The sequence below is a fragment of the Miscanthus floridulus genome, chromosome 8 (genome assembly GCF_019320115.1).
Source record: "Miscanthus floridulus cultivar M001 chromosome 8, ASM1932011v1, whole genome shotgun sequence".
In the NCBI taxonomy this organism is placed as follows: Eukaryota; Viridiplantae; Streptophyta; class Magnoliopsida; order Poales; family Poaceae; genus Miscanthus; species Miscanthus floridulus.
Window position 1 is genome coordinate 214,866,930 of NC_089587.1, and position 19,576 is coordinate 214,886,505.

The window sequence follows — 19,576 nt, forward strand, 5'->3', positions numbered from 1 at the left end:
AGAAAGGTGGTGGCGGCTCTAAGGTGGTCGGCGACATATATCTACAGCTTTGAGATGGAATGGCTAGCGATTATATCAGCATATCACTGAACACTTCCTTGAAAGGGTGGAATTCCAAGTGGTTTTACATGAAACAGAACCACCCGGCCATCTGCTACGACGTCCACCATATCCCAGAGAACCAAAGAAGTTGGTCAGAGAGACCAAGAAGTATCGACATGGAGCAAGTGAAGGAGCTCCTTAACTTGATTCAAGGTGTGGAGTTGAGAGGTGGACTTGTGGTAGCAAGCTTCATAGTACGCTGTGTCTAGCCTTGCAAAGAGAGGGCCTACCCTGCTTTTGACTACAAGGGCGACAACGATGGAACTTGGGAGAGACCTGAACGGTTGTCAAGGAAAGAAGTAATAAGCCACACCATAGAACTATTCACCTCTGGCGCCTCATTTAGCTGGCCAAAAGAAACAAAGGCCTTCAACTATACGAACCCGCCTCCTCAGGTAACCATCTTAACTTGCATTGTTCAACTATCGATCGCCGAGCAGGGAACTGACTTACTTATGCAAAGATCCATTTGCAGGACAGGGTAGTGTATTTTTCTGACGTGCCAAGAGTTGAATGGCTACCGGCAGTGGACGTCCGACCAACAGTACACCCTGAAGAAAGTTTTGTCAGTATCTCATCAGAATCCAGAGATTCGGATGTTGATCACACAACGCATCCCCCCTGTTATCGGAGAAATCCCGGGAGAAACGAGCAGCGATAGATGAGCCGGCCTTGAAGAAGAGGAAAACGGCGACTACCGCTCCCCGCAAACCGAGTGGTATATCACTAGGTGCGACCAGACCACTCGTCCATGGAGGGCCACGGTGATCGAGTGGTCTAATGACGATGAAGATATAGTTCCCCCTCCTTCGAGCATGCAAACAGCTTCACGCAACACACACGTGGAGGAGCAACCAAGGGGAAGCGATGAAGTCCCCGAGTAGCAGGCAACAAAAATCCCCGTGGAGCAAGCGACAGGAGTCCCCGAGCAGCAGGCGGAGGTAAACCCGGTGTTATGGGTGGAGGAAACACCAAAATAGTAGGCGGAGCAGAGGCCAACTGTATAGGAGGACAGACCTCCACCCGAGAGCATGGGGGTCGACCCCACAGCCGCACCTGGGGGCTTGCACAGGCCTCACCAATTCAAAAAGGTGCCCCAGGAGACCAAACGGTAAGTATCCTCGCGTAGGTGTTGTTTTGCTATTTGATCTTAGCTTTTTGGATGATTGACCAAATGTTCCGATGCAGCGCAAGGCACATGGAGGATCTGAAATCGCCCGCCTAAACAGATGAGCAACCTCAGGCTAATCCCGAGGTAGAGGTAATGCCTGCCGCCCCTGTGTTAGGGTCCCCCAGTGCTCAGCAGCCGGCGAAAAAATCAATGACCGTTGCGGGTGGAGCTGGAGATGGCAAGGGGCTGGCATCAGCAGAGGCCGGCTCGGCGATAATACCCGAAGCAACATCGGGTAGCGCCGGACCCTTGGGAGCTGAAACTAGAGTTGCCAGCGAAGCAACAGAGTCTAGGTCGGTGAGACCAGGGGCGCTCGAGGAGCTAATGGTGCCCCCTGAGGGGTCGTAGGTCATGCTCGGACCCACTGTCCTACCACAGAGCCCCCCCTGTAGTGACCCCTACTGCTGCGGAAGAGGAGGACGAGGTGGAGGAGATCGTTCATGACGATCCTTGAACCCAATCCATCCAAATCCTTCGTAAGCGTGGTGATGAAGTGGTAGTTGTCAAGGAAGAGGACACCCCTAGAGAAATGAGGAGGCTAAAATCTGCCCTCGGTGGAGTAGTAAAACAAATCGAGGTTAATACTGAATCCTGAATATTCTTCGTTGACATTGGTGGTGTCCTTCTGTTATTGTCATTGTGCATTTCCAGGGGATAACTCGAACTGCCGAGCACCATTACCTGCTGATTAAGAGGATGGAGCCCCTCGTCAAGGAGAACAAAAAACTCAAAGAGGCGATGAACCGTTCAGAGAAAAACATTCAAAGGGCCTAGCGCGAGCGAGACCTTGCTGAGTCCAACGCGCGGGACCTAGAATACCAGAAGGGGTCCTATCTGAGCACCTGGCGACTACAAAAGAACAACTTCGAAGCAAGTCCAAGCAGCTGACCACTGCCTCTACACAACTTAAAGATGCTTTCGAGCAGTTGGAAAAGCTGCAGAAAATCTCCGAGGAGAAGAAAGGTACGTACGATCCACAAAAATGCCTTACATAGTTGGATATGATTACTTTTGGTGATGACTGATGTAAGTGTAGAACAAGACGTGGAGCTCGGTCAACTGCGCTAGGCCCTTGAGCAACTCCGAGAGGAGAAAGCGAAGGAGACAGGGCAAGCGAACAAACTGACCGGGGAGCTAAACGGTGAGTACCCCTTGGTCGGGTTTTCTGCTGAAGTAATTGTCTTGCCTGATGGAACTTCAAAATGCATGCAGACTACCGTCGGAGGGTCAAGGCACAATTTGATGTGCTGGAGCAAGACGCCCAGACCCAGAGGAACAAATTTGACGCCGTAGTTGCCGGAATCAAACCAGTGCTCGACTGCATCGAACCGGAAACTATTCCTCAGCCCGACGGTAGGCCGCCGCACCTGGATATCATCATCGAAAGATGCAAGATGGCATGGGAAAGCTTTAAGAGCTTCAACCATGACGTCGTTGTTTTCGCCGCTACCCATGCCCTTGCTGTTGTTCAGTCCCACTATCCAGCCACTGATCTTAAGGTGATAGGGGGCGGGTACGCCGAGGGGCTGAGCAAAGCGGAGACCCAGCGGCTGGAGGATGAGGTGGAAGACGCGGCGAAAAAGTTGGCCAACGATATATACCTGTTCGGAGAGACTGACGGTAGTGGCGAAGCACAATGATCTCCTTGGTGGACATCATCTGTAATTTCTAGACAGTATAGTTAGAATGCACGAAAGCATGGAAAATACTTATACAGATAACTATTATGAAGTGCATGCGTATGCGGTCAGAAAGAATTTCAGCAAAAAAATCTTCGTTATTACGTACATAAAGTATTTATACGGAGTATAAGTAGAGTCCGAGTAATTAGTTCACTATCGACCCCCATGGCCTCAACTAGCCCATAGTCCATGACGTCGAGCGCGGAGCCCGTGCACATGTAGGAAGAAGAGGCGCGACCAAGGAACCACAGCCGACCACCCTTAATGCAGAGCACAGAGCCCGTAGCACGTGTGGGTAGAGATCAGAGACTGGGTCTTCTCTATAGAGAGGAAAAAGCGGAACGTGTGCTGCTCGGCGGTTTATCGAAATAACTTGGAGATATAGACCGTATAAGCGTAGTTCGAGCAACTCGTTCTGTGCTGAGCATTCGGCCTTAGCTAGCCCGTAGTCCATAACGTGGGGCGCAGACCCCAAAGACGTGTAGGATGAATAGGCATGACCAAGGAACCACAGCCAACCACCCATAACGCAGAGCGCAGAGCCCGTAGCACGTTTAGGGAGAGATCGGAGACTGGGTCTTCTCCGAAAAGAACAAAAAAGAAAGTAAGCTGCTCGCTGATCGGTGAAAGGTCTTGGAGATTTGAGACAAAGTGTTTGGCAACTTTGGAGCAAACATGTGGCAAAATACGTTGGAGGTTTGTGGAAAACATATTCGATGACTTGGAGAAAACTTATTCAGCGATTTTGGGTGAAATTTTGTCGGCGTTTTGTTCGACGAATCTGGAGAAATCGTTCGGCGATTTGGAGAAATCGTTTGGCGCTAGCTTTGGAGATTTTGGAGAAATCATGTTCAGCAATTTGGAGAAATCGTGTTCGGCGATTTGGAGAAATTGTTTGGCGCCAGCTTTGGAGATTTTGGAGAAATCATGTTCAGCGATTTGGAGAAACGTGGTCGGCGCAGTTACGGCGAGTACGTATTGGAGTTCGACATGAAATAGCATATAGCTCGGTGACCACAAATGGATGTTAAACCACAATAGAGACAAAACGGTGACAAGTTATGGAGACCAAAAACTTATCTAAATATAAAATTATAAAGTACATATCTGTAGTGTTTCAAGGATAGAAATGTATCAGGTGTTCGATGTGCCACGAGTTGGGAACATCGACTCCTTCTAAGTCACTTAGGCAATAAGAACCTAGTCGAGTAACCTCTTTGACAACATAAGGCCCTTCCCAGGGGAAAGAGAGCTTTTGCAACCCTTCAGTCTTCTGTTTTCTATGGAGAATGAGATCGCCGACAGCAAATGAATGACCTTTAACGTTTTGGTTGTAGTACCTCCGCAAGCCTTCCAGATATTTAGCTGTATGGACATAGGTGATTAGGCGCTCTTCCTCGGCTCTGTCGACGTCCTCAGACCGAATAGCCGCGGCCTGCTCTTCATCATAGTTTTTCACTCTAGGTGCTCAAAAAGTAACGTCCACTGGCAGTATGGCTTCTGAGCCATAGACCAAAAAGTATGGAGTCACGCCGGTGCTACGACTAGCTTGAGTATGCAGCCCCCAAACTATAGCTAGAAGCTCCTTGAGCCATCTGCCCGGGTGCTTTTCTTCTTTCTGATACAGTCGCTTTTTTAGGGCATCAAGGATCATACCGTTCGCCCGTTTGACCTGACCGTTGGCTCTTGGATGGGCAACAAAAACATATTTGATGGAGATGTAACGGTCTTCGCAGAAGTCCCAGAAATGATGTCCAGTAAACGTAGTTCCGAGATCGGTGATGATGCTGTTTGGTAGAATAAATCTGTGGATGATATCTTCAAAGAGCTCAACTGCCTTCTTTGTAGTAGCCGAGGCGAGTGGTTTATATTCAATCCACTTGGAGAACTTGTCAATGGTGACATATACGTATCAGAAACCACCTGGTGCTAGCTTGAAAGGCCTGATCATGTCTAGTCCCTAGCATGCAAAGGGCTAGGAAGCTGGGATAGTTTGCAGCTCTTGCGCCGACACGTGTATTTGCTTAGCAAAGAATTGGCATCATTCACAACGTCAGACGAGATCTTCTGCATTAGTGATGGCTGTGGGCCAATAAAAACCAGCTCAGAAAGCCTTGTCGATCAATGTTCTTGAGGCCGCATGGTTGTCGCAGGAACTAGAGTGAATTTTAAGAAGTAGCTTCACTCCCTCCTCTTAGGTGATGCATTTCTATAGTATCCCTTCCTTGGCACTTTTCCTCATCAAGCTGTCGTCCACCAGCACGTAAAGCTTGCTCCGATGAACTAGGTGTTCAGTTTCAGTCTTGTCTGCGAGTACCTCGGTGCTGGTGAGGTACTTGATGAATTGCTTCCTCCAATCGGCGACCGACAAAGGTACCGCAAGTACCAACTGCTCGGCAGGGGGAACTTCTTCAACTTCCTTATCTTCTTTGATGGATAACGCCGGGAGATCTTGAACAAAAACCCCTAGCGGGATCGCGGCGTGAGAAGAACCAAGCTTGGATAAGTGGTCGGTGAGTTGATTTTGGGCACATACCATGTGGTGATAGTTGATGCCATATAATTTTCCTTCAAGCTTTCTGATTTCAGCGCAGTAAGCATCCATCTTCTCGCTGGAACAGGACCAGTCTTTGTTGAGCTGGTTGATAACCAGTGTGGAGTTCCCGTACACCATGAGGCGTTTGACGCCGAGCTCGACGGCTATACGAAGACCATAGAGACATGCTTTGTATTCCACGGTGTTGTCGGAGGTCGGGAAGTGTATCCGAAGAACATAACGTAGCTTATCCTTGGTTGGCGTAATGAACAGAATGCCCGCACCAGCACCGTTGATGTTAAGGGCACCGTCAAAGTACATCACCTAGTGTTCGGGGCAAGCAGCGGTGATGGGCTCTTGGATCTCGGTCCATTCAACGACGAAGTCAGCGAGCGCCTATGACTTAATGGTAGGTCTGCTTCTAAATTCGATGGAATAGGTGCCGAGCTCAATAGCCCATTTAATGATGCGGCCATTGGCCTCTTTGTTGCGAAGAATGTCCCCCACGGGGAACTCAGTGACCACAGTGATCTTGTAGTATTCGAAGTAGTGTTGGAGCTTGCGCAACGTAATTAGAATTGCATATAACAGCTTCTGTACCTGAGGATAATGAGTTTTTGGCTCATTAAGTACTTCACTAATAAAGTAGACTGGACGTTGCACCTTGTAAGCATGCCCAGCTTCCTCGTGTTCGATGATGATAGCTGTGCTCACGACGCGAGAAGTGGCAGTGATGTATATTAGCAGAGTCTCATCTGGCCTTGGTGCTATCATGATCGACGGCTTTGTTAAGAATAATTTGAGCTGCTCGAAAGCTAAGTCTGCCTCCTCTGACCAGGAAAAGTGCTCGGAGGCCTTGAGGAGCTTGAAGAAAGGTAGCCCTTTTTTGCCGAGGCATGATATGAAGCGGCTTAAAGCAGCCATGCAACCTATAAGCTTATGTATATCCTTGACACATGTTGGCCGTTTCATATTGGTGATGGCGGAGACCTTGTTAGGATTAGGCTCGATGCCTCGAGCACTGATGATGTAGCCCAGTAGTATACCGGATAGAACTCCAAAGATGCACTTTGAAGGGTTTAGCTTCCATCAGTACTTGTTCAGGTTGGCGAAGGTTTCTTTGAGGTCGGCGATAAGGTTGTCGGCTATCTTGGTCTTGACGACCACATCATCGATGTAGGCTTTGATGTTGTGGCCGATCTATTGGTCGAGGCACATCTGAATGGCCCTTTGATAGGTAGCCCCGGTGTTCTTGAGTCCGAAGGACATAGTTTTGTAGTAGTATGCACCGAAAGGTGTAATGAATGACGTCTTTATCTGGTCTTCTTCCTTGAGGGAGATCTGATGATAGCTGGAGTAACAGTCAAGGAAGGATAGTAGTTCGTAGCTGGCGGTAGAGTCTACAACCTCGTCTATCCGAGGCAAGCCAAAAGGGTCTTTAGGGCAGTGTTTGTTAAGATCAGTATAATCAACGCACATTCTTTATTCTTTTTTCGAACAAGAACAGGGTTTGCTAACCAATCTGGATGATACACTTCTTTTATAAACCTGGTAGCTAAGAGTCGTTTTATTTCTACCCTAATAGCCTCCTTCTTGTGTGGTGCGAATTGGCGGAGTTTCTGCTTGATCGATTTGGCGGTCGGCGAGACATTCAAGGAGTGCTCGATCTTCTCCCATGGTACCCCCCGCATGTCTGAAGGTTTCTAAGCAAACACGTCGACATTGGCATATAGGAAGGAGATGAGCGCGCTTTCCTATTTGGGGCCAAGGTGAGCCCCAATCTTCACGGTCTTGGAGGTGTCATCGAGGCCGAGGCTAACCTCCTTGATTTCCTTGAACTTGGCGGAGGCACGGGGAAGCTCTAGCTCAAGAATCTCCATGTCATCGGTGGGTGCTATCTTGGCTTCGGTGACCATGCTAGCCATTTGGATGGAGAGGTCGGTGGCTTCGGTGAGAGCGAGACTCTCTGTCTCGCAGGCGTAGGCAACAGAGAGGTTGGCCCGCAGAGCCAGGACTCCTGCAGGCGAAGGCATCTTCAACACCAGATACGCATAGTGTGGTACGGCCATGAATTTGGCCAGAGCTGGCCAGCCAAGTATGGCGTGGTAGGCGGTGTCGAAGTCGGCGACGTAGAAGTTGATATGCTCGACGTGGTAGTTGCTTGCCATGCTGAACTGTACTGATAGGGTGATCTCTCCAAGTGGTCTAGATGCCCTTCTAGGTACCACACCCCAGAAGGAGGAGTCCAACAGTGTGAGATCTAATATCGCGAGGCCCAACTCCCTTAGGGCCCTGGTGAAGAGTAGGTTCAAAGCACTGCCACCGTCAACAAGGACTTTACTAAAGAGCACCTTCTGGATAGTTGTGTCGAGGATGAGGGGGGAAACGCCCTGTGTAGGGTATGTCTACCCATTGGTCGGCCCTACTGAAGGTGATGGGGACCTCGGACCATGGGCGATAGCTAGGGTCGGCAGTAGTTTCTTCTAAAGCGACAGCGAGCACTCGTCGGGCGGTGAGCTTCCATTCCCTTCTACTTTTAGTGGATGCGAGGCCCCCGAAGATGGTGGCGACTACCGTATTGTGGTCCTAAAAGGCGTTGTTGTTGTTCCCAGGTGGTCGACGACCTCTGGCTCCATCGTTGGCATCATCATCGAGCCTCTTATCCTAGAACTCCCTAGGTAGACCAATGCAATCATTCATCTTGTGTTTGGCGTTCTTGTGAAGAGGGCACAGGCTGTTGAGGATCTTTTGGTACTATTCATCATAGTTATGCTTGGCATGAGGTTGGCCAACGGCGGCGACGATGTGTTCTAGCTGGTGGCGGCAATTTTGGCCAGGCCTATGTCCTCCTGTTCGGTCACGGCTGCTATCGTGATGATAGCTACGGTCGCCGGGGCGGCGGTCGCTGTGACATCGGTCGTCGAGGCGATCGTCGTAGCGGTGAGGCAGGCGTTGAGTGCCTGCATCCTCGTTGAAGTGCACCTCGGCTTCCTCGACATCGGTGAAAGGTCCTAATATGGCTAGAGGGGGGTGAATAGCCTATTTAAAAATCTACAAATCAACTAGAGCAATTTGATTAGTATGACAAATAGCGAAATGCAAACTTGCTCTAGCTCTACAACGGTTGCAAACCACCTATCCAATAATTCTAGTTGCAATGATAGCTAGACACATAATTTGCTATGATACTACTCACTAAGAGCTCTCAATCTTTCTACTCTAAAGAGCTTCACTAAGCAAACTTAAATATGAAAGTAAGCTCTCAATTCTAATTACACTAAAGAGCTTGCTACAACTAGTTTGCAAGAATGTAAGAGAGTGAGTAGGGTGATTATACCGATGTGTAGAGGGATGAACCAATCACAAGGTGAATATATACCAATCACCGGGAGAATACCAAATGGGCAAGAGACAACCGATTTTCTCGCGAGGTTCACATGCTTGCCAACAAACTACGTCCCCGTTGTGTCGACCAACACTTGGTGGTTCGGTGGCTAAGAGGTGTTTCATAAACCTCGTCCACACGATTAGACACCGCAAGAACCTACCCACAAGTGAGGTAACTCAATGACACGAGCAATTTACTAGAGTTACCTTTCAGCACTCCACCGGGGAAGGTACAACTCCCCTCACAATCGTCGAAGACGGCCATGAACAATCATCAACTCGTGCCGATCCTCCACCGCTGCACCAAGCCATCTAGGTGGTGGCAACCACCAAGAGTAACAAGCGAAATCCATAGCACAACATGAATACCAAGTGCCTCTAGATACAATCACTCAAGCAATGCACTTGGATTCTCTCCCAATCTCACAAAGATGATGGATCAATGATGGAGATAAGTGGGAGGGCTTTGGCTAAGCTCATAAGGTTGCTATGTCAATGAAAATGTGTAAGAGAATGAGCTTGAGCTGGCCATGGGGCTTAAATAGAAGCCCCCACGAAATAGAGCCGTTGGCTCAAATATTTGGCTGACTGCGCACCGACTGGACGCTCCGGTCATAATGCACCGGACACAGCACCGGACGCTCTAGTCATAATACCAGATGCGTCCGGTTGGTATACCGGACGTGTCTGGTAGCTCCCAGACTGCCACGTGTCCAGTTCAAACCAGCCTAGCCATTGCTGCCCATTCGCCGATGACCGGACGCTCATACCGGACGCACAAACACACTTGACCGGATGCTGAGCCGTCGAGTCCGGTCGAGTCCAGTAAGCCACCAGGGCTGACCGGACGCATCTGGAAGAGACTGACCGGACGCTAAGCCTCAGCGTTCGGTCGAGTACAGTAAGCATCCAACGACAACCGGACGCGTCCGGTCACACCAGACCAGACACTGCTAGCGTCCGATCGACTGATCTATCGAGCACTGTGTTAGCTGATTCACACTGGACGCATTCGGTGTGGTGACCGGACACGTCCGATCACTGAGTACGTCACCAAATACCGGACGTGTCCGGTCACCATACCGGACGCGTTCGGTAGCTCTAAAACCAGCACGACTAACTTCTTTTCAACTCTATCTTCTTCACCCTTGCTTAAATGTGCCAACCACCAAGTGTATCACCACGTGCGCATGTGTTAGCATATTTTCACAAATGTCTTCAAGGGTGTTAGCACTCCACTAGATCCTAAATGCATATGCAATGAATTAGAGCACCTAGTGGCACTTTGATAACCGCATTTCGATACGAGTTTCACTCCTCTTAATAGTATGGCTATCGATCCTAAATGCGATCACACTCGCTAAGTGTCTTAATCACCAAAACAAAATGGCTCCAAAAATTTTACCTTTGCCTTGAGTCTTTTGTTTTTCTCTTTCTCCTTTTTCAAGTTTAAGCATTTGATCATCACCATGCCATCACCATCATCATGATCTTCGACATTGCTTCATCACTTGGAGTAGTGCTACCTATCTCATAATCACTTTGATAAACTAGGTTAGCACTTAGGGTTTCATCAATTAACCAAAACCAAACTAGAGCTTTCAATCAGCGTACTGATTGGCGATAGTTATCATTTCGCCGATACCAGTCGGTGGCTTGCGGTTGAATTTGGAGCGAAGCTCGCGATGGTGGAGTCCTCGAATAAAGGCGGTGATGACTTCAACTTCCGTGATGTTGGGGATAGAGTTCCTCATCTCGGAGAAACGCCGGATGTAGCTATGGAGGAGCTCGGATGGCTTCTGGTTGATGCGGCTGAGATCATGCTTCGTGCCGGGTCGAGTACACATGGCCATATAGTTGTCGATGAAGACTTTCTTCAACTCTTCCCATGAGCCGATGGAGTCCAGCGCAAGGCTGGTGAACCAGCTCATGGCGGGTGGCGTGAGCATAATAGGGAGATAGTTTACCATGACGCTGGTGTCTCCTCCCACGGCGCGGACGGTAGTGGCGTAAGCCTGCAGTCACTGAGTTGGGTTCATTCTTCCTTCATAGGGCTCGACCCTAGTGATCTTAAAACCATAGGGCCACCAAAGCGTTTGGAGTGCCCTTATGAAAGCCGGAGGCCCCTCAGGGTTGTCGACACCGTCGTCTATGGTGTTGTGGTCGGGGATAGGCTCGAGGGCTGAGTCCGGATTGTCGTACTCCTTTTCGTAATCCTAGCGGCGACGCACTTCGTCTTCATGGCGACCAAAGTGACGTTGCTCGATACGCCGCCGTGCATCTCGGAGGTTGCTAAGATGTACTCTAGCATCCTGTTCGACCTCCTGGTCGTGCTGGCGATGGTGTTCGACGCGATGCCCCCCGCGTCCCCCCTGGAGAGGTAGCGATTGGTCAGCAAAATGGCTTTGACTAGGGCGGCGATTGGACCTCGGCGTAGCTGATCGATGAATCATGCTCGTAGAGCACGAAGGTCTCTGATCCTCGGGGATCTCATTGACCTGACAGTGAGCCGCTTTAAGCATGGCGGCGATCTTGGCGAGCTCGGGCGTTTGAGGGAAACGAGCGAGCTCATTGGTGGCTACTGCCAAATCGGCGCTTGGAGTCTTGAAGACGTCGTGGCCGTCGACGGGGAGAAATTCGTCGTCGAGGTTGCGGTGGAGCGGGAGCGGTCTTCCTTGAGAGTCAAGCCGATTATTCCGAGCAGCCTCGGCCCTCGCGATAGTTGCCTTGTTTTCTCGCCGCTGCGCGTGGTTGATATTCTAGTTTTCTCGAGCAACACGCTCCTCCTCGGTTTCGCCGTTCTGAGGAGGGTTGTCGATGCTGACGTTGAAGATCGCACCGCCCCGGGAGGGTGGAAGGAGAAATTGATCGGAGAAGGTTTCGGTGAGGGTCTCCGTAGTGCCCTGAGACTCGGAGCCCAGAGTTTCTTCCGGGATGGTCTGGAGGTGCGCCCCGGGACTCCGGCCTAAGTGTAGCGTGTTGACAGCTGGCGGAAGCTGGATGGCAACCTGGTCGGCGAGTTTGCCCCTTAGGGCATGTTGGTGAGTGGCGGCGGCGTTGGAGAACCCGAAGGGTAGGGCCGTAACCCCTGCAGTTTTCCGAGCAGCCTTCGATAGATCTGGATTAGAGGGTGGTCGGCGCTGAACCAGAGTGTCCAGTGCCGATTCGACGACGGAGAGACAATCGCCGAGCTTCAGTCTGACCCGATTGATGGATTCGATCATATCGTCGTTGTCGATCGTCCTCCTCTAGTAGCGAAGAAGCGGACGACGAGTCGTCGCCGAAGGAGACCTCGGAATCGGCTCTGAGATCGGATCTGCAGTTGCAGGTGCGGGGGTGGCCGGCGCAGAACCGATCTGCCCCGGTTCAAGGAGCTCTCCGATTCCATCAGCGTTGATGACCCACGAGATGGATCCGACCGTGAAGATCTGGTCGGGCTGCGGAAGGGACGAAGAGCCTACGGAAAAAGCCATCTTATTCGACAAGGAAACAACACGCACACCCCTACCTGACGCGCCAACTGTCGATAGAATATCGTCGGCAGTCCTCCGAGTGGTATCCCACGAAGGTAGATTGATCGGCAGAGGAGCGCGTGATCAAGAACAAGAAGGCAACAGAGACACACGAGTTAGACAGGTTCAGGCCGTCAGTCTAACGTAATACCCTACTCCTGTAGTATGTTGGTTTGTATTAGCTATTGTATGATATGCTGTGATTTTAGAGGGGGTCCCTGCCCGCCTTATATAGTCCGAGAGGTAGGGTTACAAGTCGGTTAGATCTGAGAGATAACCGGAAAGTAATAACTGATTACATGAATTTTGGGATCATACATATCCTAACAGATCTCGTAGTATCTTCAGGATATCCTCTCGATGTCTTGCGGAAGGCGCCGAGCAGAGTCGTGCCCCGCAAGACTTCTTCTTATGAGCTGGGCCACCCCTAGGGACGCAGCCCATATAATCTGCCGTTGGTATCCGGGGTCGTACACCCCCCACACCGCGGCAGCTGCTCTCGCTGCCGTCGTTCCCCGCAGGGCCGGACCCTCTCCCGGGAAGGAAGGCAGCGCCGCATCACGTGACGGCGGTGAGCTGGGTGAAGCACTATTTCGCCGACGTGCCGCAGGAGGCTGTGCAGGCGCACTTCAACAGGAGAATGGTATCTCTCTTCCCTTTTTGGACTGGGCGACTGGCATTCCTGACCGTTGCAGAATTCTTTCGATTACTAATGTTACCATAAATTTCAGTTACTTGCATCAGAACTTGCCTTTATTTTCTGATAAGAGCAACAGAGCTTCTTTGATATGCCTTTGCCAGAGTGGTTGTATCTTCATAGGATCAGTTGAACACATATAACTTTCCTGAGTTAATGTCATAGCAGCCTGCACAACCTGTAGCTGTAGTCATCTTTGGTTCAGCATCTAAGATGAAAACGATTTGCTATTCAGGTTTTTTCTGAGTGCTCTGACCACGAGGTTTCAGCTGACAGCATTCGAACTCAGAAGCATCATCTGAAAAAGGTGGCAGTGAAGTGTTTGCTCTACAGTAACTCTTTTTGTATGTTGTTGTGCTTTGTGAATAAAGTAAATGTGGCCCTCAGTTTGTTGCAGATTAAACATAATGATGCTATGGAGCCTGGAATGAGAATTCACCTCCCTGTTTCAGTGGCTGAGGGTGAGGTAAAGAAGCGTTATGAGACCATTCCGACTGCCACCTGCATCCTAATAAAGATGAGATTGAGTACCTGAGGAGGCTTGTCATCCACAGGGTAATTTTGTTTGTAGGTTGTATTGCTAATTTTTCATGGACATATATAGGCTACACGACTCCTGCATTAATACAGAAAATGTTGTTTTCTGTGGATAATTGGCCTCTGTATGTCAGTATTCCCCAAATTGGACATATAGTAAATAAATGAATACATCAATTTGTCTGCATATGTGTTAACTAGAAAAGACTACTCATGATTGTTTCTGTTTGACTTTTGGTCACTCTGTATAATCTTAGGTTTTCTGAAGATCTTTTTTCCCTGTGTGCTTGTGAGCTCAGGTCCATCGACTGGACAGAGAAAGCAGCGGTAATCCTATCAACTATCATGCCTTTCATTTGTTCTTAGAAACATGGAAAATAGATTCATATATCTTGCTTAGGAATGGACATTTTCAACTGTAAGCATCAACCTGTTCTGTTTGCAGCTCCGAGTCCACTGTGCTGAAGCCCTCGGCACTCCCATTGTTGGGGATTACAAATACGGTTGGTTTGTGCACCAAACGTGGAAGCAAAATCCCTAGCCTGACTTTGAACCGTTTACTGGAGAGCCATACAAGCTGAGACGCCCAGAAGGCTTGGAGATTCAGAAGGGCAGTATTCTCTCAAAAGTCCCTGAGCAGCACTGGAGAATGGCACGGAAACGGCGCCCCATGGACCAAGGAGAAGCCCAACCTCCTAAGATTCGTCGCACCAATGCCTCCATAGAGATATACTGCTGCTTAGGTAGTTAAGTTGTTTGTTGAAGATTCTGAGATTGTAGCCACCATTTCTGAATCAATGTACAAACTATTGATGCAAGTATAAATCATTTTCCGAGAGTATATAAATCAGTCTTGGTATGTCCGTTGCAAACTCCTACATATATGAAGTTGCTGGCAAGCACATTTTAATCACTGAAATTTACAATCTAGCACTACACTACTGCTAATATTGTTACTGAACTGGTTAGCATATCAGTAGTTCCAGAAAACTTGGTTTCTCCTATGTTGCTTCCTGAGGTAGACGCCGAGCAGCTTGTAGTACGTCCACCGCCTCTTCCCGGCGGTGGCCTCCAGCAACACCTCGGAGAAGGCGTGGAAGCCGCCCTTGCCGAACGCCTCGAACACGATGGCATCCGTGGCCACGACTGGCTCGGCGTTGCCATCAAGCCGGTCGAACGCGAACGTGAGGTTCCGGGCGAGGCGGCGCTCGAGGTAGGCGTCGACGAAGCAGCCGTGCGTGACGAGGTCCGGAGCGACGCCGTCGCGGCGCATGTTGTCGGCGCTGAGGTGGAGGTCCCAGTACATGCACACCTTGGAGAACACCGCGGAGTGGATGTTGAAGACGGTCCGGCCGGAACCCGGCGGCCACCATCTCCAGGAACGCGCGCTGCAGGGACTTCATCTTGAAGTTGGCCGCGAAGGAGAGGAGGTACAGGTTCCAGAGCAGGTTGCCGGCGTCGCGCCGGCGGAGGCCACGAACGCGCCGAGCCTGTAGTACTTCTGCTGGGAGATGTGAGCGGACGCCACGGCGCGGATAGCTCCACGGGTGATGAGCAGCCCGGTCTTCTTGTGCCGGCGGTAGGCCGCCTCCATCTGCGCGGGATGGTTCTGGCGGCCGCGTAGGCCGCCTCCATCTGCGGGTTAGGGTTTCGCCGTCGTCGCCGCATCGGGAGGATGAGAGAGTGAGAGACAGAGCCCATGTTTAGTTCCAATCTAAAATCTCAAAAAGTGCTACAGTAGCCATCACATCGAATATTTGTGGCTTACATGGAGCATTAAATGTAGACGAAAAAAAACTAATTGCACAATTTGGTGGGAAATTACGAGACGAACGTTTTGAGCCTAATTAATCCATGTGTTGAACACTAATTGCCAAGTAAAAACAAAAGTGCTACCATATCCCAAAATTCCAACTTCCTAGAACTAAACACGGCGAGAGTGAGCGCAAGGAGTGGGACTGAGACGGGGCCACGGGCGCAGGGGGCGATCAACTCCGGCACGAGAGCAAATACGTCCATACATCAAAATGAACAGCAAACATACGCGTGTCAGGGGGCCCAAGCGGCTGAAAGACGTATAAAATGGCAAAACTCAGTGAAACATTGAATTATAATGGTAAATCTCAAAATAGATGAATTTTAATAGTACATCTTAAAGTTTTGAGAATTATAATGATACCGATCCAAATAACCCTGATAAAAAATAAATGTAATATTTAATAATCTATTTAATAATACTAATTATATATTATAAATATCAATATTCTTTTATATATAATTGATCAAAGTCGGAAAAAAAGTTAGGAAAACGAGAATCTTCTATTTTGAGAGAGAGAGTGGTACGTACTACTACTACCTGATTGAAGGACTGGAGGATGAATCATCGTAAGTAGGGAGCGCCTCGATCCTCGGAGCGCCGGAGTCGCTTGTCGCCACCCGCAGGGAGCAGCTCCGCCCCTCGCACTCGGGAGTCCCGGATGCCGGTAGTTCGGCCAACCACCGCTAGATCCGCGCGACCATGCCGGCGACCATCCGCGCGAGGGCAGTTCGTGCTCCGCCAACGGCTGTGTAGGTGGGGGTGAGGCCGTGAGGGCCAAGGGCCAGCGACTCTGGCATCCGCATCATGCACCCGGGAGTTCCCAGACTTCATAGAACGATGGGAGAGAGGCCAATGTACATCTCCAACGGCGTCCTCGGCCGGCAAGCTGTATCACGCAGCCCTGCGGCACGAGGAGAGCACAGAAGCACTCCTGCCTGCGGCCCCACCGAGCTCCGTGTATGACCTGGACCTCGAGGAGTCGAGATCGCCGGTTTCGACAAGTTCCTGGACACTACGGAGGAGCAGTACGAGGCATACGCCGAGAGGCTGGGCACTCTGATGACCTACTACTCCGCAGAGCGCGAGGACGAGAATCTGACAGGCAACATCCGGAACAAACTGGTGTATCTGCGCTCTGTGCGGGACAACAAGCGCTACTTCGAGACGAAGGACCGTATCATCGCCGCCGTCGACACCCTGCACGCGGAGGTGAGGGCCGCGGTGGCTCAGCGCGTCGACGGGCGATGACGCATTGAAGGTGGCGTCGGCGTGGTACCATGTGACATACCACCCGGACCGCCGCGGCGAGAAACGGTTTTGGAGCTTCCCATGGATTGTCTGCGACACCCGCTAGCGAGCAAGGCGGCACGCAGGTGCCAGAAGCGGGTGGAAGACGGTACCACTGTGAAGTTAAGTTAGTTCGTGTTGCGAGTGGAAAATTGGTAGCATTGGATTTATCAAGAATTGGTGATTAAAACACTATGTTAATAATACCTGTTGCAAATTATAAGTCGTTCCACCTTTCTTAGGTAAGGGGTTAAAATCATAATTACTTTAGCCCTGTTCGCTTGAACTTATCAGTCATGGTACAATGTTTTTCTTTCACAGTACTTTCCAGTCTAGTTTTTTAGCGAACAAGGCCTTTGTCTCAAACTCATGAGCCGTACTCATGCGGGTTAGATAGCATATGTCCAACCAACGTACGGAGTCTAATTCTAAAGCGTATTAGAACAAATAGCACAGGATATAAATTCCGTTGTAACGCACGAGTATGTTTGCTAGTCAAATTAATATAACACGACAATTGCCTTGCCGATTTTTTATTACTAGCAAATATGTCCGTACGTTGCAACGGGAGAAAATCAAAACTTATATCTCTATTTAGTTACTAACGATATATATATATATATATATATTTCATTTAATCCATCGGCAATGAAGCAATAATTACATTAGAACATTGACCGTCTATAAAAGTGTAATTTGGAATAATGCCAGCCAAATGAGCAAATTCCTTATGTCGTGCAAAATAAATAGAAATATATAAACATAATATTGTTTTTAATCAAATATATGAACTTATTTAATTATCCATGAAAGAGCGGAAAAGTTCAGTGGAAAAGAGGAATCACTGCGGGCAACCTGCCTCGCTCGCTAGGGCGGCGAGCTTCATCGTAGAGACTACGTCCGCTTCACCGTCGCTGCTGTCGGTGTCAGCAACCTCGCCGGCGTCCGCCACCTCCTCCCCACCCCCTTTCTCTTTTTCCGCTCGCCTCCCTACCCCCGAACAGGTCGTCATGGCCGCCTCGTCGCCCGGCCGCCACCGCCTCCCACGGCGCCACATCCACCGGCATCGCAACTCCTGTTACCGTTTTCTGGTTAGATTGGACAATAAATTGCCAAAGATTTATGTCCATGATTTAATTAATTAGACCATTAGCTGATCTAGGTTATAATAAGATTAATTTTTATTCTTCATCAAATTACATCAGTAATTTAGTAGTAGGAATATTTGATTATTAAGGATTAGGGAAGAATGAATGATCGAAAGATCCATAATATATATTGTGTTTATTATTTATTTTTATGTTTATAAGAAAAATCATGAGAGAATCGGGAAAACAAAAATGACTTGCAAAATAATAAGGGAAAGGACATGAAACGGACCTGATAGTCCAGAAAAGAAAAAAAAGAAAAAGAAGAAGAAAAGACAAAAGGAGGAAATCAAGAAAAGAAATGGAACGAATACGAAAATGAAAAATGGATCGGAAAATACTGATCGAAGATAGTCTAAAACAACGGAAAGTGCCGAACAGACGACGGCATAGGAAAAGAAAAAACTGAATTTACTATATATAGTAATCATATTGGGTTAATCAAATTACATCAATAATTTAGTAGTAGGAATATTTGATTACTAAGATTAGGGAAGGATGTAGGATCCAAAGATCCATAATATATATTGTGTTTATTATTTATTTTCTGTTTATAAGAAAAATCATGAGAGAATTGGGAAAACAAAAATGACTTGCAAAATAATAAGGAAAAGGACATGAAACGGACCTGATAATCTAGAAAAGAAAAAAGAGAGAAAAAGGAGAAGAAAAGATAAAAAGAGGAAATCAGGAAAAGAGGTGGAACGAATGCGGAAATGAAAAACGGATCGGATACAGTACTGATCGAAGATGGTCTAAAACAATGGAAAAGGCCGAACAGATAACGGTATAGGAAAAAGAAAAAAACCGAAATTACTATATATATAGTAATCGTATTGGGTATGGACTTTTGTTTGCGCATGAGTATGGACTCTTTGGTTAAACATAGACCATACACAATCCAATACGTTTTGGAATCGGACTCTGTATCGCGCTAGGCAAGAGCTATTCGAATTCGTATGAGCACGGGTTATATATATAAGTCTAGACGAAAGAAACTCTCAACTACTGACAGTTAGGGGGAGGTGGACGGAAAAAATGAATGGACGAAAAAAGATGGCCAGAAATTTTGCGTCTTTATTATGAAGTATAGATATAGATATATAAAAAAAGAAAGGAAAAACGCACAAAGAAAAGGTACCCAGCAGAAAAAAAATTCAGTTTGAGAGAATAATTAAACCCCGTCCTAAACGTCCTGGTCGGATCCAAAGCCGATCATCACGCGAGGCGTGAGCATATACGCATTGTACACAAATACTATCCGCTCCGTAATTACAAATCCAATCCGTTCATGTAGTAGTAGCTACTGCTACGCAAGTTGCATGCAGAGCAGAGATGTGAATGCGAGGGACAATTTAAAAATTACAAAGGCACTGTTTGCTTGGCGGGAAAAACAGCTGAGGCTAATGCTAATATTGATTTATTGTGAGAGAAAAACACTGTTATTTCACTAAAATAATACGGCTGGTAAGTTCAAACGAACATCACGAAAATGTGCTGCTCGTACGTACACAGAAAGTACCCCTGACATGGTGCTAAACGAACTTGTGGTTGGCTCACACCTCGCAGCTACCAGCTATATATGGTAGCAGCTTGATGGCGCAGAAATAAATCGTCCTTTGCCTGTACTCCTCCTCCCCCACCCGCTCTGCATTATTGATTGGTCGATTTGCCTGTCGCTTACCCGAAACCGATCAA

General features: G+C 48.5%; 1 protein-coding gene, 1 long non-coding RNA gene and 1 pseudogene across 2 annotated transcripts; 1 reads left to right on the forward strand and 2 right to left on the reverse strand.

Moving 5' to 3' along the window:
* Nucleotides 1-5,164: 5,164 nt before the first annotated feature.
* LOC136470617 (uncharacterized) lies at nt 5,165-5,629 on the reverse strand. Its single transcript, XM_066468399.1, has one exon. The coding sequence runs from the start codon at nt 5,627-5,629 to the stop codon at nt 5,165-5,167; it is 465 nt and encodes a 154-aa protein (XP_066324496.1).
* A 7,306-nt stretch (nt 5,630-12,935) lies between these two features.
* LOC136474912 (uncharacterized) lies at nt 12,936-13,588 on the forward strand. Its single transcript, XR_010763042.1, has 3 exons — nt 12,936-13,033; nt 13,323-13,394; nt 13,485-13,588. It is a non-coding gene; the product is annotated as an uncharacterized lncRNA (long non-coding RNA).
* An 845-nt stretch (nt 13,589-14,433) lies between these two features.
* LOC136474913 (pentatricopeptide repeat-containing protein At3g42630-like) lies at nt 14,434-15,307 on the reverse strand (annotated as a pseudogene).
* Between the last annotated feature and the right edge of the window lie 4,269 nt (nt 15,308-19,576).